We start from the raw sequence: 25,406 nt of genomic DNA on the forward strand, positions 1-25,406 counted from the left end.
TGTGGGGGTCCTTGGTGAGGGAGAGTATCAGCTGGGTGTCATTGGCGTAGGAGAGGATGTTGAGGTTGTGCCGATGGGCGACGTGTGCGAGGGGTGCCATGTAGATGTTAAACAGAGCTGGGCTGAGGGATAAGCCCTGGGGTATGTTGCAGATGATCTCGGTGGCTTCGGAGTGGAAGGGGGGAAGGCGGACGCTCTGTGTTCTGCCGGAGAGGAAGGAGGGGGTCCAGTCCAGGGCCTTCTCTTGGATCTCAGCATAGTGGAGGCGTGTTCATAGTGTGTGGTGACAGACCATGTCAAAGGTGGCTGACAGGTCCAGGTGGATGAGGACCGGAGTTTCTCCGTTGCCCAGCAGGGACTTGATGTCATCGGTGGCGGCGATGAGGGCAGTCTCCGTGCTGTGGTTGCTGCTGAACCCGGACTGGGAAGGGTCCAGAATGTTGTTCTCCTCAAGGTAGCGGGTCAGTTGTTCGCTGGCTGTCTTTTCGATGAACTTTGCCGGGATCGGGAGCAGGGAAATGGGCCGGAAGTTCTTGAGGTCCTTGGGGTCCGCCTTGGGTTTCTTGAGTAAGGCGTTGATCTCAGCGTGCTTCCAGCTCTCCGGGAAGGTTGCTGTCTCGAAGGAGGTGTTGATGACTTTCCGGAGATGGGGTTCGATGGATGTGCTGGCTTTGTTGAAGATGTGGTGTGGGCATGGATCTGACGGAGAAACGAAGTGGATGGTTTACATGATTTTGATGGTGTCATCGTCGTTGATGTTGGTCCAGTAGGGCAGGCGGTTGGTGCGGATGGTCGTCGTGGGGGCAGAGGTCTCAGTGGTTGTCGGGGCGGTCATGGTGTTGAAACTGTCGTGGATGTCTGTGATCTTGCGGTGGAAGAAGGTGGCCAGCGAGTCGCACAGGTCTTGCGAAGGTGGAACGTCGTTGGTGTTGGAGCTGGGGTTGGAGAGTTCCTTCACGATGTTGAAGAGCTCCTTGCTGCTGTTGTGCACGTTGTTGTCTAGGCGGTCTTTGAAGGAGGTCCTTTTGGCATATCTGATGAGGTGATGGTGTTTGCGGGTGGCATTCTTGTGGGCGACGTGGATGTCCGGTGTTCGTTCACGGAGCCAGATCTTCTCCAGCTTTCGGCAGGTTTGCTTGGAGGCCTGGAGGTCTTCAGTGAACCAGCTGGCTTTCTTGTTGGTATGATTGTTGGAGGGTTTCTTGATCGGGGAGAGGGTGTTGGCACAGTTGTTGATCCACTGTCTGAGGGTGCCGGTGGCGGTGTCGGGGTCCGTATGGTCGGCGGGTGGGCACTGGGCGAGGGTGGTAGTTAGCTGGTCTTCGGTGACTTGGCTCCAGCAGCGGTGAGGCATCTGTTGGGTGCGGTGGTGCGTGGTGGGTTTTCATGAAGGTGAAGTGGATGCAGCGGTGGTCGGTCCACTGGAGTTCGGTGGTATGGTTGAAGGAGACGTGGGGGCTTGCGGAGAAGATGGGGTCAAGCATGTGACCGGCGGAGTGGGTGGGTGTTGTGATGAGTTCAAGGTTGGCTAGGTTGTTGATCAGGGTGGTGGAGTTGGTGTCGTCATTGTTCCCAAGGTAGAAGTTCAGGTCCCCGAGGAGGATGTAGTCCGGGGAGGCGAGGGCATGTGTGCTGACGAAGTTGGCGATGGAGTCGCTGAACTGTGGTCGGGGTCTGGGCGGTCTGTAGATGAGGGTTCCTCTGAGGGTGATGTTGGGGTCAGTGTGGATCTGGAAGTGCAGGTGTTCGGCGGTGCTGAGGGTGTCGTTGGTGTTGGTCGAGACTCTGAGAGTGTTCCTGTGGACGATAGAGATTCCTTCTCCTGCTCTGTTCGTGCGGTCCTTGCAGGTGATCTTGTAGCCGTCTGGGACGGCTATGGCTATGTTGGATGCAGAGGCGGGGTTCGGCCAGGTCTCCGCCAGGAAGGCGACGTCTGGGGAGGTTGAGTCGAGTAGGTCCCAGAGTTCAACAGCATGTTTTCGGGCAGTCAACAGTTTCCCACCTCTGAGCAGTTTTGTGGGCAAGAATGTTGACGATTGTTGAAGGGTTCCTGCTCTGCTGAAACCTTCACCAATCCCCTATGATTAAAGAGACATATGCTCTTTTCACAGCTTTATGTTCCTCCTAGGTACGGTTACCGTTGCTGGTGGACACGTCCCACCAGCCTAGGAAGTGACTTGTACTAGGCTGCTTCTAGAAGCAGAGCTTTACAGAAACCCTGCCAGAGCAAGCTCAACATGCAGCCTTCCCATTGGCTGGACTGCACCATGGACAGCCGCGGCCTGTGCAGGTAACAGCGGAGGGGCCGGGTGGGGGTGATTTTGACAGATGACGAGGAGGGAAAATGAATTATTTATTTGATTTCCCCCCGTAGTCGTCTGTCGACCCCCCCCTCCAAACCGGCCCCACCACACTTACCTGCTGCGGCTGACCATGGACTGTACTTGGGTAAAAGAGTTCGCTGTTAGGTCAGTAGGTCAAGTAAGTGCCAGCACACTGCTCATGCACAGAGCTCAATAGAAGGAAGGTCAGCATGTCCATACAGCAAGGTAATGCAAGTACCATTTTACCCCTCAGGTGGGGATACACCGTATGTCAGTGCTATAAATACAGCCCTCCTGCTGGGAGAGTAGTGGCAACCCTCTAGACCTCTGGTGCCCATCCTTCTTCCACCATCCCTGATCAGAAGACACAAGGAATCTGAAACAGGGGATCAGGGTCTGACTCTGAGCTACAGATTCTCCCCCGCTCCCTGAAAATCTTGTATAGCCACAACAAGGGCGCAAACTAAGCCTCTTGTGAACTGGCAACACTGACATTTGTTGCAACTTGCAACAAAGAAAAACATCTAAACAGCTCGTTCTCAGGTGTCAGTGCCATTGTGTAACATGCTTCTTGCATTGCTCCCTAGGGTTTGTAAGTAAATGAAAAGAACATAAATTTGCAATTTATTTTCCTATGGTCCGAAGGCGAGTGAGTTGCCAATGAGGATTTTGCAACAATAGATACCCAGCCAAGAGCATGGGTGGGAAGCACAGAAGAAGGGACATTTATTCTTCAGTATTTATTTGCTGTCGGTATGTTTTACGGTCCACCAAATACATTTCACAGGATGTGTGCTAGTTTAAAGCTGTTTTCACCTATTTGCTTCGTCTTGAAACAGCACAGCTAACTATTGCCTCCCACAACTTTCCAGCCATATCCACTCGGAAAATGCTTCAAGGAACTCACACAGGCGGCCAGCTTCCATATTTCACATTGCCACCCCCTGCATTTTTTGCTTCACAGTTTTGACACACACTTATTCATGGTGGATCCTCCTCAAAAAAGATTGTTAACTCCTTATCGAAAGGAAGGATGTGTGGAGCAGCCTGTGAGGCCGGTGCACACTTTAATGTGCTGCCCAAACAGGCAGAGCATGAGAGAGAGAGAGAGAGAGAGAGAGAGAGAGAGAGAGAAGAGAGGAGAGAGAGAGAGAGAGAGAGAGATCTGTGTCTGCAAGGCCCCCACGCATCTATGCAGCTAGTAGGGTCAAAGATTGATGAAATTCTATTTTATGTGCACCTGTTTAAAGAGGAGCATGGGTACACACAATTCAAATTCACGGGTACCATATCATGCTCATGAGCACCACGTACCACTTTAATTTGAATTTCAGTTGTATTACTCTGAACTTTATGCTTCTTGCTTTTTTACCTTTATTATGACATTTTTATAATTTTGAATGGTTCTTTGTGTGCTCACCAATTTTCCTTCATCGTTTTTCTTGTAATTGTTGTGTTTCGTTAATTGCTCCTCTTATTCATTACCCGAGATGGTATCCTTATGCCCTTTCTGTCCCCTACTGTCACTTACCTTTGCTTCTCTTCCAATCCTTCCCTTTTCCATAACATCCCTTGTCTCTTTTAGCTTCCTTTTTGCTACTTTATCCCACATTTTTATGATTTCAATTTTGAAATGTTCAATTTCGAAGTAATACTTTCAATTTCGAAGTAATACTTTCTCAGTGTTTTGCAATATTACCCACGGGCACACTTACCTGCCGCGGCTGACCATGGACTGTACTTGGGTAAGAGAGTTCGCTGTTAGGTCAGTAGGCCAAGTAAGTTCCAGCACACTGCTCATGCACAGAGCTCAATAGAAGGAAGGTCAGCATGTCCATACAGCAAGGTAATGCAATTACCATTTGACCCCTCAGGTGGGGATACACCGTATGTCAGTGCTATAAATACAGCCCTCCTGCTGGGAGAGTAGCGGCGACCCTCTGGACCTCTGGTACCCATCCTTCTTCCACCATCCCTGATCAGAAGACACAAGGAATCTGAAACAGGGGATCAGGGTCTGACTCTGAACTACAGGTTCTCCCCCGCTCCCTGAACATCTTGTATAGCCACAACTAGGGCGCAGCCTCAGCCTCAGCCTCTTGTGAACTGGCAACACTGACATTTGTTGCCACTTGCAACAAAGAAAAACACCTAAACAGCTCGTTCTCAGGTGTCAGTGCCATTGTGTAACATGCTTCTTGCATTGCTCCCTAGGGTTTGTAAGAGAATGAAAAGAACATAAATTTGCAATTTATTTTCTTACGGTCCAAGGGGAGTGAGTTGCCAATGAGGATTTTGCAACAGGAGATACCCAGCCAAGAGCGTGGGTGGGAAGCACAGAAGAAGGGACTTCTACACAGTCATGATTTATTTGGGTGTTTGATTGCACATTTGGCGGGGCTGAGGGCTGGATTTAGGACAGGCGGTAGTCTGAGTTGTGACCAGCAGAGGCGCAGATTACTTTACTTGTGTCCAGGCCTCATGCTTTAGTCCTGACTACTTAACAATTAATAACTTTGGCCTCCCCGTAGCTAACCCAGTGCAAAAAGAATTCCACCTGTACCGCCAAAGATAGGCACCCTAAAGCCATTCATATAACTTTTTGTTGTGCTTCTAACAAAATTAAACAAACAGTGCCACCATGTGGCAGCTGTTATAAGAGCCGGTGGTAACATTAAAGTTCCCATGCTAAGCACTGGAAAGCACCAGCTCAAATTAAGCACTGTGTGAGTGGTACCCTGAGAATGCCCACTGAAATGCAGGATTACCAGATGAATTAGGAATACTGCACTTGATTTCCCTTTTTTATGGATTAATTTCACACGGTCAGGGCTACCTATGTGTTTAATGTGGAGAGAATGTGGCCTAACGGCTAGGATGGTCGACCTCGGTGCTGGGGAATTGGGTTCAAATCACTCAGCAGGGAAACTCAAAATCCTGTGATTCTTGGCAAATCACTTAATCTCCCCGTGCCTAACCCTCCGTCTGTAACATAATTGGTGCTTATGTAAAGCGCTTAGTACCTTTGGGTCTAGTTCACGCTATATAAAACTCCAATAAAATAATGTCTTTGAAATTAACTTTCTACCGACCTGACTGCACCATCTAGGGAAACGGAAAGCATTTACTCCATCTTCTGCGTCCAGATCACTGGTCCACGTTTTTGCTTTGTCTAATATAAACCAGGAATATGCCTCATTGATTTGACGGTCAGTGATAACATCTGCTGTTACTTGCAGATCATGGGTTTGAGTCCCAGTAGGGCCCTTTTATACCTCTGACGTCAATACATTAAATATTATTGAACTGACTCACCGTAGGGCCTGTTGTTTGACATGCTTATAAAAGGGAGAACTGCCCAATGAAGGGCTGTTTAACACATATTGCTGCTGTAGAACTGTGTCTGTCTCATGTTGGAGGAGGATATTGAGGTTTTAATAATAGGCAGTTTTAGAGTTTTAAAGTTCCAGGGACTAATAGTAAAGTATATCATACAGATGTAGTCTTTCATTTCTAGATCTGCAGTTTAACATATCTGTGTGTTTGCTTATGGAGCAGCTTGAATTTGGCCCACTTCTGGACTTGTGGATACTCTGGCAGGAAGTAGGACTGGTGTGCTGCTGAAAGGACTGCCACTCTGCTGGACTCCCGCTTTTCTGTGCTGACCTGCTGCCCGCTTGCCTGGGTGAGTAGGACTAGCCTGCATCTCTAGAACCCAGAACCCAGAGTGACTCCAAGGGCTAGGTGGCTGGTCTCCTGATCTGAAGCCTCAAGGACAGAGGAGGCTTTCAACAATTTTCCATATGCACCTGAACTCTGCTATCTGTGATTCTACCCTGCCAAGTGGTGCCACCCCAGTGCTGTATCATTGGAAATGGGCCTGAGGTGCTTTCCAGCAGAACCAACCCATCTTCTCTGCTGATCTGTGCATCCTCCGGCCAAAATGACTCAGAGCCTGTGTGTGCAGTTTTGAACTGCCATGTCGACATGGCAAGTTAAACCTCTTGCCTGGCCCAAACCTTTCTGACGCATCTCCTGTGCTGACAAGTGCATCCTTGAGCAGGACTGTTGCATTGCTGCTGCTGCGTGGATTTGGCCTAGCACAGAAGGTCCGCATCACCCTTGCATCATCAGATCCTATGTATCGCCGAAGCCATGGTGCATCTCCGACCTCAAATATTTCGTGGACAGCAGCTTGACGACAATGTCAATGTCAGCATCGTAGCTTCGCTGCTCATTGGAACAGATGCATCGCCTTTGCCGTGCACTGAAACCTCAACACCCATACTTTGCATCACAAGCCCAACAATGCGATCCTCGACAACAACGCAACAGGACTTCGTACCACAGCCTCGCAGTATCTCAGAACCAATGCATCACTCCGGCTGCACGACGCTTCCTCGCCTCAGATCCATGAAATGTTCTGCAAACCAGATTTAAGGTACTTTGTTCAGTGGGCCTAACCTGGTTCCTGTAGCTGGCCTGTGCTCCATTGTGGTCAGCCTGAACTGGTCTGGCGCAACCAGATATCCCTTGTTGGCGTTTTGTGCTTTTTGGTGCTATTTTACCTTAAAACTTTAAAACACAATATCTCCTGTTTCCCTCATTGTATTTTTGTCATTTTGGTCTTGTTTTATTTAATAAAATCCACTCTATTTCTCTATTGTTCTGAAACTTGTGTGGGATCTTTTAGTGTGATGTTTCACTGTTTTACTGTTCGAAGTGTTGCACAAATAGTTTACACATTGCCTCTCAGTTCAGCCAGATTGCTCTGCGCCAAGCTACCAGAGGGTGAGCACAGTTTAAATTTGGGTTTGCTTGTTCCTTGAACTGACTGGGATTGTGGATGCATCTTGACCAGGGCTCACACCCAAGACAACCAACAACACAATTTCTAACACTTTCTAAGTCAGTATTTATGTGAACATCAGGCTCTTGTTTTACTCCTGGGCTGTGTTGACGGTTGTGAAGGAGTGTGACACTAGTTTGTGCCAGAGCCAATTGTGATGTGTGTTCAAGAGATAGCAATGTTTCAGAAGGAGTGGAGTCAGGCTGAGGTGAATTTCAGAAAAGGTGACCGGACATAATATAAAAAGGCTTCTAGAAAGACAAAGAGAAAACTTGAGAGTGCTACAAGGGAGAATTAGTATGTGAAGGAAGAGTTTAATATTCGTTGTGGGTTGTTGCAGATAGCAGAGTAAAGGAAGTACCACCAGGTGTAGAAAAAGAAACACTGAGGGTCGCATTTAGAGTTTGAAAGAAGTGACAATTCTCTAATTTCTGGAAGAAATCCTAACTGTGGAGCGAAGTTCTTCAGCTGAGTTTCTCACGCATGGGGTAGTATTGTGGTTACAATTCAGCTACTAGATTCTACCCCTTTCAGAGTTTCATCTAGAAATTAGAGGATTTTCAGTTCCCACCAAACTCTAACTAAAGCCTAGATGGCTCATTAGGGTGAGATGGGCAGACATCTGACTAAGAGCAGGGCTCAGATAGTTGCATTGGTAGCCAACCTTGGACCTATGGAGCGGCTGAAGCTGCGAAGTGTTGCTTACATTGAACATCTACTGACAAGTCCAGAACAGTCAGAAAGGCAGCTTTGTTGCCTATTGGTGTTCTGGAAAGAGCCTCGTCCATGATGGGACTAGCTATCATTGGTCCATTTGAATCTCTGACTCTGTGTGATAGGTGCATTTTAAGCTTGCTGGACTAATAAACATAATGAGTGAACTTCAGAGGTGTTAATGTGGTGACAGAATTTCTTAAAAAGAAGTTATATTTACCAAGAGTCCCTAAAATGGCGTTTAGAGATAATGGTGTGCAATTTGGTGGTGAAATAACTGCAGGATTTTCTTTAAAATTAGAACACTGTTCACGAGAGAACATCATAAGACTCACCACAAGTGAATAGTTTAGTAGAAAGATAGCACATAGGGGTGAAGGTCAGAGTTCAGATGGCTGCAAGAGCGAGGGAGAATCAAAGGGAGGTTTCGATTAAAAGGACTCGGCCCAAAAGAGGTTTCTCCATTTCTGGAAAGTCAGCATATGAGTGGTTGAGAGGAGATTGGCTGTAAACAAGTTATCATCGGGGTTGTGAAAAAGACTGATTTAGGGTAGATGGAAAACAGATTGACCAAAGGGCATAGAGGTGTCAGGGGAGATACATATTGAGGTATGATCAGAATATTTGCATGTAAGGGACTTTTTTGAAAAAGAGGAAGTAAATTATATAAACAATCTCAAGAAAAGCATTAAAGGTGATCGATAGTTTTGCAATCCCAGGAAAATTGTTTTCTTGAGTGAAAGTTGAGTTACTTGAATAGGCCAAGGCTTGGTCGTGTTGAGAACTTGGGAAATTCTGTTGCTAGTGATAAATATTGAGTGGTATCTTGAGTAATCATTAAATGCCAGTAAAGAACAATTTAACTCGCAAATGTAGTTGCTCTCAGTTTGTATGAAATTAATTAATTCACTCAGAAAAAACAACAGATGAGATGGTTCATAGGAAAAGACAGTGGGCCATATGTAGGTAATCTACATTTACCGATTCAAAAATACCGAATTTTACCGATTCGATATCTTAGAATAGGTAAATGCTATGTATGGAAACATTCGGTAAATTTTACCAAATCGGTAAAATTCGGTAATTACCGATTCTGTATTTACTGATTCGCTAATTCCCATTTATGCCTATGGGCCTGGAAGCCCATAGGAATGAATGAGAATTACAGATTAGGTAAATACCTGAATCGGTAATAGGGGGAAGATTTACAAGGGTGGCAGGGTGTCACATTGACACCCTGTTGCACCCCTGAATAGTGCATGGGTGCACATGTGGCACACATACATGCTCTAAGGGCATGTATGTCTGCCACATGGCACTGTTAAAAATGGCAAAAAATTGCTTTTTTAACGGTTTTCGATATTTACCACGAACTTGTAGTTAAATAACGAATCCTGAAATGAGAAAAGCACTCATTTGAGTGCTCCCTACATTAAGGCTTCTGTAATTTACCGAATTGGTATTTTAAAAATTCGATAATTTACCAATTCCTTAAATTACCGATTCGGTAAATTACAGAATCCTTCAATTTGGCCTCCTACATCTGAAAAGCCTAATACCGGTCGGTAAAGGCTGAAATTCGGTAATTTCGGCCGTTACCGAAGGCTACCTACATCTGGCCCAATGTGATTTAAACTGGTATTTCCTCAATCGAGCTGCACCAGAAAAAAAAGCAATGCCTTTTGCCGTATTGTAGCTTTAAAATGAGGCTCTAAAGTGAAACTTCAATAAATGTGATATCTGTTCCAATTGGGGTCGATTATATTTTCAACCTGTTCAAGACGAACACTGTGGTTTTGGAACCCCAGTTTAGCAGTCAGTGAAATAATTTTATTTTGCCTCCCTCCTGTGAATAAATGTATAGCTATATTAACAGAGGAAGAGTTGCAGCTGTAATGGTGCATGAAGAAATTCAGATCTTAGGGCCACATGTATTAAGCATTTTTGCGGTTGATCGGTCCGTTTCTGACCGCAAAAATGCATTTACATATGTATGAAACACAAACCGTGATTCGGTAACACATTACCGAATCGCAATTTGTGTTTGCGATTCAGTATTTGGAAAGGGCGTGCCTAGGGCGTCCCTTCCAAATACTGAATCCTAATGGGATGCATGAATGTTTTGCGACCAAATTACGGTCGCAAAACATTCATATTTTACTGACTCCTTGAAGGAGGTGGTGACCCATTCTTAAATGGGAAGGTGTCCCCAGGGGGCCCTTTCCTCTTTGAGAAAGGATTTGTTTTTAAAGAGCTGGCAGGGGCCGCACAGACCACTCTTATAAAATAAAACTGCAAAGTTTTTTTTTTTTCTTTTTAAATGCATCCCGTTTTCCTTTAAGGAAAACGGGCTGCATTTGAAAACAAAAAAGACTGCTTTATTTAAAAGCAATCACAGACATGGTGGTCTGCTGGCCTCATCAGACCACCATCCCTGTGATGGCATAGATTCCTAATGGCTCGTAAATTGCAACCTACCTCATTAATATGTATGAGGTAGGTCTATTTGCAACAGATTAAGATTCGCTAATGAAACTGAAAGTAATCGCTACTTGCAATAATGATACATTTGGCCCTTAGAGTTGAAAAGGAATGCTGTTTTGTGGCCAAAACATTTGAGGCCTATCTTTGTTTACTGTTGTGAGTTAGGCTTTGTCCCTGAATCATGGACAGGGAGCGTTATTATGCCACTTCACAAAAAGAGAAGCAAAAAAATCCCTGGAAACTATCAGCAAATATCTGTCATTGGAAAAATATTTGCTAGTAGGCTCTTAAGACATTTGAGGGCACATGCATAATTTTTTGGGGCGGTCGCAAAGGGGCAGATTAGCAGAATCTGCCCCTTTACGACCGCAACTTTTGCATCTGGAATGCATCATCTCAAAAGCAAAAATCACTATTAAAGTAATCGCAAAATTTGTGATTACTTAAATTGCAATTGCATTTAGGGAATCGCAAATTGTGATTCCCTAAATGGAATGCAACAAAAAAACTTTTGATTTTGCTTTTAAGAAATGCAAATTACCATCAACTTAAAGCTGATGGTAATTTGCGAAAACTTCGAAAAATGCACAAAAGTGCATTTTTCAAAGTCCTATGTTACACACAAACATGCCCTTGGGCATGTGTGTCTGCAACATCATTTTTAATTGCACTTTCAGCGTTGCATCAGGGTGGCCTTTTGGCACCCATGCACCCTTGAAATTGCATGTGTAATTTGTGAGTACCTATTTGGTACTTGCAAATTGCGCATGCAATTCCCATTACTTCCTCTAGGCCCATAGGAATACATGGGAAGCCATATCTTATTTGCAATTCGCAATTTGCGAGTCGCAAATAAGGAATGTGTAGAAATCGTTATTTTTTCGCATAAGGAATTGCGATTCCGAAATTGCGATTTCTTAAAAATTGCAATTTAGGAATCGCAAATTTGCTAAGTTTGATGCATGTGGTCCCTGGAGTCATGGACCTACAAGACAAACATTTTCTCCTTTGAGCAATCAGGCTTAAGACCTAATCATTCAGTTTTGGACAATATAGCAGTATTACAGATTTTTTTAGATAAATATGTTATATAAAACAAATTGCATATACAGTTTGTTTGATTTTTCAACCTCGTTCGATGGGGTTGACAGGCCTACACTACATCATAATTTCTTGTCACATAATGTTTATTTGTGAACATGGGTGCCAAGTTCTGTTGGGGGTAACAAAGGTCTTTCTCTGCATATTGGCACGCACAAAGACCTAAGCAGGGATGTTTGTTGACACTACTTATATTTTCCTTTTACATGTACCATTTTCTAAAAAAGGTTTGCTTGTCAATACTTTTACAGCGAAATTGGGATCTAAATGTTTTCACCGTTTAATGTACATTGGCGATGTTATTCTATTTGACTTAACTCCTGTAAGTTTGGAAAGAAATTTGAGTGACTGGAGCAAATATGTTGAAAGGCATTGTTTAAAGATGAATATCTAAAAAAAGAAGGTTTTACCTTCTAATTGGTTCCTGGGTCATAAAAAATTAGGGATTGTAAAAAACTATGTTTATCTAGGCAGAATTTTTACCAGCAATTTGGGCAATACATTGCATTCCACTAACTCGGGGAAAAGAGCAGTTGCTCTTTAAAGTGCTCTTCAACACATTTTTTAAATCCATGAGAAGAAGGCTCTTCTATCATTTACTGCAAGTTTATAAAATAAAACTTTGTCTACTTTAAGGTATATCCTAGAAAAAACACCCATTCCAGTTGGTCTTTCGTAAACATATACGAGGGTAAGATCTTGCAGAACCTTTGTAGCTTAACGTTGACCATTCCTTTACAAATGATTAGATTGGAGCGTGCTCTCTTCAGCACTTATACTGAAGCTTTGGCCAAAAGAGATTGTTGGGGATATAAACTTCTCCATGCTCAGAAGCCATCTTTAAGAGCCATTCTCAGTGAGGATTTAGTTAAGGGATCGGTTGATTAAATTACCTTTTCCAGTTACCTAAAATTTGCACTCAAAGGTTTTATCTGTAACATTTAGTTTCTTAGGGAATGGTCCATGGGCATTTGCAATTATTTTTAAAAACTCAAACTGTTGTGCAAGTTTTTGGTTACGCAGAGAACATTGTATCTACTTAAAAATCTGAAAAAATTAGTTTCTGACATCTGGTTTGGTGAGGTTCAACTGTATCCCCTTTTTTACAAATTGCTCCCAGTGTGCCTGATATTGATGATCTGATTGGGCAAGTCATTCTTAGAATTCCTTTATCCGTAATCTTTTCCAGGCAAAACGTCAAAATATAATTCATATGTTACATTTTTGCCCATTTTTAGGGGTATTTCAAATTTGTTATTCTAATCCATTAATGACGGTTAGTATTAAATTAATATTACAACTTATCATTTATTAATTTACCTAATTCTGTGAGTTTGTTTTATGATGTTTACATTTTTAAAAAGTTTTTGGCCAATATTTTGGAAGATGTTTTCATTTGATTACTGAAGCTTGTGTTCCCTTGCATACCATAATGAGGTTAAAAAAATAGTTTTATAGTTTTTTGTTGTAAAAACCCATAATAATTATATTATATATTGTTGACCACTGTGTAAGCATATATCAATTTTTAATAAACTGGAAATTTAAAAGGAAACTTGGTGGAGAGACTATGATCGAATGCGATTCAGGATGAGGATATGCAACGTGGTGTAGAGACTTTCTTTACAGGTAGATACATGTTGCAAGTTTTTATGTTGCATCTGCTACATTTGTTTCTTTCAGTAATCTACCCAGTTGTACATAAGTATATATTCTAGATGGTTTAACAGCTACACTATTTAGTTGCTGCCACTTTAAGGTACATACATATGATGGTTGGTATAGTGTTTTTGCCTTCTAAAAATTGGATGCCGGAGCTCTTCGTAAATTTCATATCGAATTTGGTAGAAAATCAGTTAAAGGTTAAACATATATAAGAAGCAAAGCAACATTAGCATCTTGCTATGCTGCTCTGCAACATTTCATTGGACACATATAAAAACTCTTGTAACAGCAGTGATGTCCATAAAGAAAATGGTTATCATTGTGCAAGAGGACACCACATTCAGCATTAAGATTAGGTTTAGGTATAGCAACTATTAGGAATAAATACTATGCAGGGTTTTTTATTTTACCTACACCAAGCTGATTTGGAAGAAAAGGGAACAATCAGACATACAATAAAAAAGAAAAATGAGGAGGCACCCCGGCTGTTGGTTACAACTAGTACTTGAGTGGGCACTTAATGGATAGGAAACAATGCCGGAGAACACAGATATAAATACTGATGAAGAAATATAGTAGGGAGGGTGATCTTGCGGTTTGTGCGAGACTGGACAGAAAAAGTAATATATATTATTCATTAAAATATTGATTGCTGGTGTTTGTATTATCATGAATCATGTGAATGGCTGGTGAAATCAGGTGTGCTTTTCAAACATGTGCACACAGCAAGCATTCCTGGAACTATGCATGTGGAGAAGAAATTGGGTATCTAGGAGACAAGAAACACAGACAGCTGGAGGTAAGAGAATTGACCGGTGACAGCACTAACTGTGATAGCACAGATGTTTATGTTATGTGAACCCCAAAGGTAAGATGCATACAGCTTTAGCCACTTCTCCCGTTTAACAGCATTGACAAGCACTGGGGCAATTAGACAAGGTGGAAAGCAGGACACTAACAACACAACATTGCTAGGTACTGTGACATCAATCTGACTTTACTTATATGGACCTTGAAGGACTAGTCTGACCTTTGTTATGGCCCTGTCCACCCTGAAAATGTGCTCCAGCCACCAAAATCCAATCTCTGAACTCACCAATGGAATCAATGGTTACATAGTCTCTGCTTTCCCTGACTCTATTTAATTTTACCTGCACAGAGTACAAGCTTTTCGCAATATTCCTGACAAGTAGAAGCATTTTGTTGGCATGAATCAAACTTAAATGGAATTGATTTGAAAAAACATGCATAGAATGGGTGATTGTCATATAGAATCGATGCAAGTCTGTTCATAGCTTTTGCAGCATTTGATATCAGCTGCTGTTCTGACACAATCTAGTTGATAAAGTTCTTCATAATACCAATAAACAACCTAGTTATTCTGGATGAAGGGTCCTGATTATAGCCCGCATCCCTGCAGATGTTAAAGTTATCAAACTGGCACAGATGAACCACAAAATTACAAAACAAAAAAAATTTAATGGTGAATGATGTGCATCCCACATTTTGTCTGATAAAATTACTGTTAAATAGTTTATCTCTTCAAACGCTTTAGAAACATAGCATGCATAATAAAATGTTTTCTGGTTCAATGAGGTAGAGGTGATTGTAGCTCCCTTATGAAATGTATCATTTCAAAAGTTTATTTTTTTTACTTCTTGTGGTTACCAAATTTTCACACCAATATGCTGGCAAGAAGAAATGTGGTTCACAATGGAGAAATTACCACTATAAAACTAGAATGTATACATGAGTCTGAAAATTCTAATTTGTTATGTGAGTTCATTTGAGGACTATGAACTAAACAATGAGAGCACTTAGTGTGTGCCGCACACAAAGTCAACTCGTTCCAACATACCTCCAGGGCATGGCATCTTCTTCACTATGCACCTCCTGCTTTCGGTGGTGACCGGGCATACAGTTGTATCTCCAGAAGGCGCATGCAGGATCCGTCTACTCCGCTCTTCTGTGCCTTTTTTGAAACCACACAGCTTCTTCTTCTTTGAACAGGGACCCCAAGGGCCCCACTCACTCATTTCACATTGCGCTGTGAACAAAAACAAAACAGATGTTCTTCACCCCTTACATCTTACATACTCTTTTCTTTGTTTTTATTTGGTTAAGCTTTCCCAAACTTTTGACACATGTATGACATTTATAGTAACCACGTGCACACCAGCCAGCTCAGTAAATTTCGGCCTTCTTTACAGATTTTGTCTTATTTCACTCCCTTTAAACATTTTTACAACTTTGTGAGGTTGACATATTTTACCAACATGTTTGCATCCTTACATTATACCACCATTTGTTAATCTTCTCATCCTTACATTTTGTCATACACATCCTCTTGCTCTAGGTCCAATTTACATCTTGTCAACTGAACTTTAACTCATTTTATACCATTGTAGATCAGACCATAACTTCTTATATCCCTCTACTCTCTCTGTTTCCCCTTAACCCATTTATTTTCACTTTCCTCAGCACTTCTTCTGTGACTTGTTATATCACCTGTTTCTTGTATCTCTATAACAGTTTCAGACATTTTGTAGATTGTCTTCAATGAAAACAGTGCATAACATACACAACCGTTAACAAGCTGTATTAAACAGTCACAATTTGTTCTAAAAGTTATGTTGCTACTCAGTACACACTTAAAAATGCAGGTCTTCTTGATCGTATTTAAAACATCAACATGCCTTTACAGAGAAAATGCTACAGAGAAAGATATTTGGAGAGAAACACATTTACAGAGAAACCTCAATGGAGAATTATTTATTTAATACAAGATGGAACTTAAAGCAAACCTTTATAGAATATCCTTTCAAATGTAAATACATTGCATCTACCTTCTTGAAACCCTAAATCTATCCCTGCACCCTTACTCTAACAGTAGTCCCAGTCTCACTGTAATCTGAGCCTTAGTGCTAATTGGTATTGTAACTTTAACCCTAAACCTAACCCTAGGTATAACCGTGACCTTTACTCTAAATTATAACCCAACATTGATCATTTGCTCGAACCCCTGCTTCATCTCCTTGCAGCATATTTAATCCTGCTATTTAAATGTGACTTTTAAACATTGAAATATATATTTTAATATGTTTAATATTCTTTCCATGTGCCTAAAATATTTTTTCTTTTTAACAGCGTTTCTCTGTAATGAGATCTTTGTAAAGGTTTTTGTGTCTCTGTTATGAATGTTCTCTGTAGTTATTTATTTTTTCAGACGTCTTTGAAATACCACAATCCCATTTTCTATTGTGTTATTTATCAGCCACCCTATGGCCTCTTCTGTCTCAAAGTCTTTCACATTGCCACCAGTCCTCTACAATTTTGAAAATAATTTTTTTCGCTTGTTCTTAGTTATATTTGGAAAAAAGGAAACTACCAGGAACAATGTCTGTCCTCCCACTCTATTTTTCTACATGCCAGTAATATATTTTGCTATTGTATTTAATTTATATCCCAAAAATATATTTAAATAGAAAGGCCTACTAATACATGTTTTCACATTGTTTACATGTATTCTTTTTCAAATTCTACTTTTTCACTGCCTTCCATATGCCCTGTGCTTAAGTAACATCAGTTAGATTATGGCAGAGCAGAGGTACTACCCTTTATCAACTGTGCTCCCACCCCATCAACCTTGCCTTGACCCAGAGAGAGCCAGGGGAAGAGCACATCCTCTCTTGAACCATCTGCAAAAAGCCTGTCAGTACCCTTTTCTGGGAGTTCAATCTTGTAAATCAAACAACTTTCTTACTTGGGTGCCATGTTAATGAGCCTGCTTGACAAAGCATTTTATTTTTCAAGAATAGATTCCCCTTCCTCTAATAAATCCACAACAGTGGCTGTTCAACTGAAGGCAGCAAGATATTTGCCTCCCTGACTAGGATCTCTAAATAAGCCCCCAACATGGGAGTGAAGGCCATCACATCAGCAGACATGCAGGCCGATGGACTGCCCACCATAGAAGGTCCTTGATGTCAAAAATATTAGCAGAATTTCAATGGTCTTTCGATTCTCAGTTCAGTTTTCCACATTCCCTTCTTCTCCTCACACTCCTACATTTAATGGGGTTGGTACTGTTTCAATTTTTTTCCTGCTTTTACTTTTATAATTTTATGAGTTGAAGATAAAGATTCAAAATTATAGATTAGTGAGCAGTTAGTGCTCAAAACGCAAATTGGGATTTTTTTACCCTTGTATAAAAATGGGTAAGGTAACTGTTCACTGGCAAAATGCGCTACAATGGGCAGGTGTTGGTTAGCAGATGTGCAATTATTGTAATTGTATTTATATAGCACTTACTACCCCTGACAAGTCATCTAAGCACTTTACCGTGAGGAGCACACTACTCTGGAACTCACGGTTAATGGTTAGTTCAGTGTTGTTGTTGGTTATTATGATTAGTAATGTGCTCCCAAGAAAAAATGCATCCATTTAATCCAGTTGCTTTGTTATTTTGTATTGTATTGTAATTCCATTTATATAGCGCTTATTACCCCTGACGAGGCGTCGAAGCGCTTTTTCGGCGAGTAGCACGCTACTCCGGGACCCACAGAGGATAAGTGTTGAATTAATATAGTGAAACATGCAAGTACATTTTAAGTGGTGGATAGGTTAGTCAGTTATTTGGATTTGGAATGATAGCAGAAGGATAGAGGAGGACAAAGGTTTGTATTTATGTAGCGCTGTTGACCCACGCTGTTCAGGAAGCCTACAAAGGATTAGTGGTGAATTAATACGCTGAAATATGAGGCAATTTCAGTGGTGGATATTAGTCAGTTAAATGGAGTGAGAAGGATAGAGGAGGGATAAAAGGGGAGAAAGATTTGCATTCATATAGCATCTATAAAGCCTGCAGCATCCCAGTCCACCTCTGTGAGGGCTATAGGTGACTCCCTGCCAGTGTCAGGTTTCGTTAACACGCAGCTGTATGTTTTGAATGGTGATATGCCGAGCACACAACATGGCGAAAGGACGGATGTTGAGCAGACCTAAGGGAAGAGGGAGTGATAATAAAGTCTAGCGACCCCCACCACAAGGGTTAAGGCCAAATGGGAAGAAGTTTCATTTAATGATCGTTCTAAGGGTTTGTAAATGTAAGCATACGTTTTGATAAATAAAAAATACAAAAAGAAAAAAATATATATATAGTTATTTTTTTTCTATAGAAAAATCTATTACTCCGCGATCAATCAGTCTTCATCTTCATGCCTCCAACTGGGGTTCACGTGAATGGCCTCCATGATTCAATCGAAAACTCCCCATAAACGTACTGCTCTTCCACTACAAAAGCGTCACTGCTGCATTTCCCAGGGCAACAAGTCGTCTTCTAAACGAATCTCTTAGCAAAGGATTCTGGGTTCACGTGGACCGGTTCCAACGTCTCCTCCCTTCCAGGGGCCCCCAGGGTGCCTCCCTCACCCGTGACCCAGTGTCCACCAAAGCAAGCACTGCCACCCCGAGGGCGCCTCTGTGGGCGGCGAGGCCCAGGCACGGGCTAGAACAGCAGGACTACGAGTCCCAGCATGCACTGCGTGTCAAAGAAAAGGCCACACCCGACACCCTCGCTACCGCCCCGTCCAAGCTGTTTCAAGAGGCCGCCGCGCGCCCCTTCATCCCCAGGCCCTTCCATACCCCCTCGTCCTCTTGACCCCAGGCTGGCCACACTTCTCAGGGGCCCATTGAGCCTTCCATACACCCGGCCCCTCTGAAGAGCGTCATCGATGTGGAGTCTCTCGTGGCCCAGCAGCTCCTCCCTCCTCTCCCGGGCTCACTTTACCCGGCCTCACCGGTGCCCCCCGCCCTGGTAGAGATTGGTTCATGTTAGATTACAGGGATAATTCGATTATAGAGATAGGGATTTAAAGAGGAGAGTTTGTGATCCATGAAATGAGGTATCAGCCAATTGCAGCATTACAATAAGAAGGATTGAGGCAGACAAGCATGAGAGTGAGAGTAGGTATTGCTCAGAAATAGAAAGCATGAGAAGAATGGAGGGGAAGAACAGGGTCATGCTGAAGAAAGAATGGAGAGGAATCAAGCATGAGTAAATCAATGTCATTTGTTCATGCCGGTCTTAGGAGGCTTTCCGAGTTAGCAAGTATTTGGAGAATGTAAGCTATAGAGAGTAACATTTTGCATATTGTCCCATATCCAGGGCAAACAGCTTAAACATGTGATTCCAAGTGTATACATCATTCAAACTTTAGGAGCCCTAGCCTGCTGTGGCCAACCCTAGGACAACTCTCTTCAGCATAGTCTGGAGTATCCCAACCTGGGAACAGGGTCTGTACGCTGTACAAGGGGAGTTGGCATAGTAAAAGAGAAGTTCCTATTTAAATGTCTTCCTTCCCTACTCTGTAAATAGAAGGTTTTTTCACTCACTCACTAAAAATGTGCAATTAGGCATTGCCTGAGAGTGTCTCACCAATGTGCACATTGATTTATACCCTGTTTTGCCACCTAATCCTGTCCAAGTGTATGTTGTGTGTGACTATTGTATGTGCAGTATATGTGTAAGCGAAGCAGAGTATTGAAGACCTATGGGTTCCATTTGGATGTCCCAGACATTTCTGTGCACAGGGTGGTGGTGAAGTTGTTTTCCCAAACAGTGGCAGGGTAGCAGAATGCAGAAGATAGGAGACCTAGACAGTAACATGACCATAAAGGAGACAAGGCTCCTAAAGAAATTCAGGGGCCGATTAGAATGGTGGACGGACTTTGTCCGTCCGCCATCCTGTCGTAGGAAGGGACCGTCCGCCACAGAGCCGGAGGCCCTGTGCGTCGAATTAGGATGCACCCGCCACAGTGGCGGGTGCAACCCGCATTTTTAACATTGCGGCGGGCGGTGCTGAAAGCATCGCCCGCCGCAATGCTAAAAATGCATGTTGTGCGTTTCAAAGCACAACATGACAGGCACCGCGCGGTGCCTGCCATGTTGTACTTTGAAACGCAGTGGGGTACCATAGGTACCCCCATGTGCACCCCCCAAGCCCCTTCACCCTGGGGGCCCGCAACGGGCCCCCAAAGCAAAGACTGTATGCCATTCCATGGCCGCAATGCCGCAGTGGAAAGGCATAGGACCGCCGGCATCGTAATATGGTTGGCGGTGTCTCGCAGACACCGCCACCATATGTAAGCACTTTTTCCGCCGGTCAAAGCAGCGGATGGTCTTGCCGTCCGCCGCAGACTCCCCTGCCATCCTAATGTGGTGGGGGGACATTTCTGTGAGGATGGCGGACGGATTGCCCCCGCCGGGCCGGCGGTGGCTACCCCCAGCCCGGCGGGGGCAATCCGTCCACCATCCTAATAGGCCCCTTAATTAGGTGCACTGCCACTTGGTAGATATTGGAAGTGAAAGGGAATGTAGTCTGTTGTTCAGGGTGAGAAGGGTCCTCTGGGTGAGACCAGCCTTTTCTCTCTTCCTTGATCACTGTCTTTGTGGCTGATCATAGCCGGATGCAGAGTGCCTTCGTTGTGGATGCTCCAGGCTGGAGATTACGCTGCTGTGAGGAGGGACCTTGGAATTGCCAATAACGTGTTCATTGTCTATCTTCTGATTTTCTCTCATTCCCAGTTTCATAAAGTGGATATTTTATATTTTTTACCAGTCCAACTTGCACCAGGTTTGAATTGACACGGATGTGGGAAAACAGTACGAACTGCTTTAACTGGAATCGTGAAATCGAGCACATAGATTAGGTTGTGTTTAGTTTAGGATTAGTGCAGCTCTCGCAATATACCCTCTTGCCAGTGTTTTACACTTTCTATTGCAGTTTAATTATTGACACGTTTTAATTGTACACGTTTATACAAAAGTTTCCTCCATTATTTTTCCAGTACATTTATATTGTCGTAATTTGGTGGTGGCTTAATTCAGATGAATAGCATTTTGCCAGACATTGCCTAGTAACCTTTTCACTTTACTGATCAGTTGTCACAAAATAAAGGTAGTGCTTTTTACAATATGCCTTTTTCTTCTAAAGTAGGTAGCGCCAAAGGTGATAGAAATAGAGCTGCTGTTCCCCAGTCTGGCTTTTGGATTGTCTGCCCACATTCTTCTCATTGTTTCCGGACATGGAATTGTTTGCCATTTGAGTCAACTAGTTTATCCAAAATGGTGTGTGTCTACCCATACCTTACAGGGAAGGAGCTCAATTTGTGCCATATTGTGTTTCACTATCCCCTGCTAGTGTCTCGGCTCCAATAGCTACTCACCAGGGCTGCTGCAATCCATAGTGCCATTGGCAGCAGCAAAACTCTCTGGGCAGGATGAATAACATTTCCCTTTGTGCAAGTACAAGCCTTCTTTGCACTTTGTGCAAAAGTTTCTGCTGAAACATGCCTCACAGTTTTCAATTTTGCATCCTGGGAAGAAAGAACATTCAACATGTTAAATCCACAGACTGTACAAAGATACGTTTTTTTCTACAAAAATGTTTATAGCACTTCATACTCTTTTATGCTGTTTCAAATTTCGAGGGGATAGGCGGCTGAATTGGCCTTTCCAATTGGGAGTGGAAAAATTATGTTTTTCCATCTGTGGTAAGCAGATGCGAAACTTAGGATAGTCCTGCCTGTTTCTGAGCCTTTTGCATCAGAATACCCTGAGTTATAAAATCAGATGAGAATGCCCTGCCAGGCAAGCTTTCATCGTTCCATGTAAAGGGGAATACATGGGAGGAGCAATACATGTTATCTGCAGAATTATTAAGGGCCGGACAATGTAATCGTTTAATTGAAATTGAATTAAGCTAATTGCATTGCCCAGGCCCTGGCAGTGCATGAAACAAAGTTCCCCAGCAGGGAAGCCTGTGTGTGGTGGAGCCTGCCTGCTAGAGTGCCAAGCGGATCCTGCTGGCAGATGCTACACGCACTCTTCCACCTGGAAAGTTTCTTTCAGGAGCACTGTTAGAGGCCTGGACAATGTTATTATATTTATCGTTAATTTATGTCATGTAATTATATTGCATAGCCCCTCATAGGGTTCCTAAAAGCAACTGTTTTGTGTTTATTTTCCCATAATCCACCCTTACTCTTCTTCACAGGGGAAACAAGTGCGAATTTCAGCAGTTTCAATGTTTGCCTGGTAATTTCCTTCAGCTCTACTTCCCTGATTCAAACCCTTGACCTGCCAATCACAGCAGATCTTACCATCAAGCACATGAAAAATCATCACAGGTCTCCCAAGTGGGATCCCCGCATTTACTAAGTGCTATCCGACATTACCAAGCATTTATGTATGGGGGGGAAAGTGATAGATGTCAGAAATGTCGAGTCTGCTTTTAAACTACTGGAAATCACTCTCAGTAACAGTCTCGTCTACAATTAGTTTCTATGTGGCATTAAAGAAGGTCACCACGCATATGCAAACAAGCACTGGTCCCTCTCTAGTGGTGGGGTCCAGAAAACCTTGTATTGGAGCTGGCTTTTATTGGGGCAAGGTCAAAATAGCTCAACCCTGTCACTGCGTACTCTTTCCTCCACAAAGCCAGGAGAAGGCATGCATCAGCCACAACCTGTCACCCTCAGAAAATCTTAAAAATTGTAAAATTGGAGGCGGGGCAAAGCAGAGTATGCAGACAATGGTCGGTAGATTGTTCTCGTCCTGAACCAATGAAACGTCAAATCCTGAAGCTCAGAGCAAATTTTTGGTAATATTTTCCAACAGTTGAGGATGTCCTGCGGCAGAAGGAAGGGGTCCCAGTAGGAAATGCTATTAGTAAAGAACAATCTAAACAAACTCAATGAAAACACAAATTACCAGCTATAATGTTTAATTCACATTATAGGGAAAAGTTATTAATAACACAAATTACAGTTGTAACAGTGCCCCTGGGGGTAAGGGGGACGTGCAGTCGTGAGGGTAGTGTAGGAAGGGATAGTGACAGTAAAAACGCGTATTATTCACACATATATATGAATTCACATGTCAAAAGATAGACAATAGAGAGAAATTAAATCAACTCAAAGTTCATGGTACACATGCCCCATAGTCCATACAATGGAAGAATATAGGTAGATAGGAGCTGTGTATTGGCGTGGGGTAGTCGACGTTTCGACCCAGGAGAGCAGGAATTAGTGAAGTCCTTGCATGTGGGTCTTCATCAGGACGAAAGAGGGGATAAGGGGCGGACAACCTGATATAAATCAGTATTGGATAGTGCTCTTATCAATGGTAGAGGAATAGTAAATTTTGGAAAATAAAGTCCAATATCCCCATTAGGGGTATGGTGAAACGATCCGGGTGCTGGACTGGGGGGGACCACTCGGTTTGTTCGGTAAAAAGTGTCTCGTCCCCAGTATCAGGAAAGGACTACAGTCCGTATTATTCAGGATCCGTATCCGGTAAACTGCGACTTAATGCATACTCGGCGTCTCTCTCGGCATCCTCGAGACACTTTTTACCGAACAAACCGAGTGGTCCCCCCCAGTCCAGCACCCGGATCGTTTCACCATACCCCTAATGGGGATATTGGACTTTAGTTTCCAAAATTTACTATTCCTCTACCATTGATAAGAGCACTATCCAATACTGATTTATATCAGGTTGTCCGCCCCTTATCCCCACTTTCGTCCTGATGAAGACCCACATGCAAGGACTTCACTAATTCCTGCTCTCCTGGGTCGAAACGTCGACTACCCCACGCCAATACACAGCTCCTATCTACCTATATTCTTCCATTGTATGGACTATGGGGCATGTGTACCATGAACTTTGAGTTGATTTAATTTCTCTCTATTGTCTATCTTTTGACATGTGAATTCATATATATGTGTGAATAATACGCGTTTTTACTGTCACTATCCCTTCCTACACTACCCTCACGACTGCACGTCCCCCTTACCCCCAGGGGCACTGTTACAACTGTAATTTGTGTTATTAATAACTTTTCCCTATAATGTGAATTAAACATTATAGCTGGTAATTTGTGTTTTCATTGAGTTTGTTTAGATTGTTCTTTACTAATAGCATTTTCTACTGGGACCCCTTCCTCTTAACGCTATACACCCAGGTCCCAGTGACTTTATTGGGTTAACCCTCTCCCTTTGTACCATACTGCGGCAGAAGGAGACATTTCCCAGCATGAAATTGTTGCATAAACCCTGTTTCTGTGAATGAGAGACCAGATACTTGAAGCTGATGTGATTTCAAGATGTCGACAGCCTGAAGCTGGCTGAAGGAACTGAACACTCTGATCATGAAGAAGAAGCTATAAGGACAGACAATGACTGCTCAATCATTACCACAGAGTCCTTAAATACTTTCTTCTCATGTTCACTAAACTACTTCCTTACTACATAAGTGTGTCTGGGTCTGTGACTCTCCATCCGCGGCATGTGGTGTACTGTAAAGCTCATTGAAGTACCAAGGTTGCCATACTAAGAGGTATAGATAAGTGGGGCTGATAATGGTGACAATCATTATGTATATAAGAAGTCTACTCAAACTTTGTGGGGTTCATCTGAGTCCTCTCTGTTCTATTATCAAATAGCATATTCATCTAGTGCCCATCTTGGAAGAGGGATATAACTAAAGAGCGGTGACAGATTAACCAGTGTTAAAATGCAAGGCGACATGAGTACTTTCACAATGAAAGTGCATTTGCATTTCGAAGCATGGCTGTAGCTCTTTACAAACTGCTCTCTTATGAAACAATACCATTGGAAGGCTGAAATCACAAGGGAAATGTAAGAGTTTTCAGCCTTGAGAAAATAATACAGACTGCTGTGTAGAATTTTTGGAGTCTTGTATACTGTTGATTACTAAACTTATCATCCAAAATATTTTTAAAATTGAAGGAGCACCCCAAAACATGTCCTTAAAAACAGTAAAAAAAACAGAACAATGGTATTTCACCCCTTACAATATCATCAGAAAAGTGGAAAGGGAGGTTCAACTTGAATCTTTAGTCCAAGGTTATGTGATAGACACCATGGAACACTTGACTGTGCGATATGGTTTGAGAGGCCCATCAAGACTGATAAGTTGGTGTCCTGGTTCTATAAGCCGATCCTCTCTATAACTACTGACGACACGCCAGATCAGAGTTATGTGAGAGGGGGCATTTGGACAGCGGTTCCATGGAAATGGGCTGAAGCACTAGAACAAGTGCATTGGGTGTCAATACAAATAATTACAATTCAATTACTTGCATTGCACGTCACCCCCCCCCACCCCCACGTGAAATGGATCTGTCCGGGACTGATGCAGTTTTGTTTACAGGTGGTGTCTAATCTTCAGTGCATGCTCAATAGGA

General features: G+C 42.9%; 1 protein-coding gene across 1 annotated transcript in view; it reads right to left on the minus strand.

The window, feature by feature from the left end:
• RSPO1 (R-spondin 1) overlaps positions 1 to 25,406 on the minus strand; it is a 381,570-nt gene that overhangs the window by 46,010 nt on the left and 310,154 nt on the right. The window contains exons 4-5 of the mRNA XM_086958739.1: positions 21,364 to 21,513; positions 14,996 to 15,184 (exon numbers count right to left, since the gene is read on the minus strand). Coding sequence (XP_086814865.1) covers positions 14,996 to 15,184; positions 21,364 to 21,513 — 339 coding nt within the window. The remainder of the gene's footprint in view (positions 1 to 14,995; positions 15,185 to 21,363; positions 21,514 to 25,406) is intronic.

Source organism: Lissotriton vulgaris, chromosome 2_1, assembly GCF_964263255.1.
Source record: "Lissotriton vulgaris chromosome 2_1, aLisVul1.2, whole genome shotgun sequence".
NCBI classification, from domain to species: Eukaryota; Metazoa; Chordata; class Amphibia; order Caudata; family Salamandridae; genus Lissotriton; species Lissotriton vulgaris.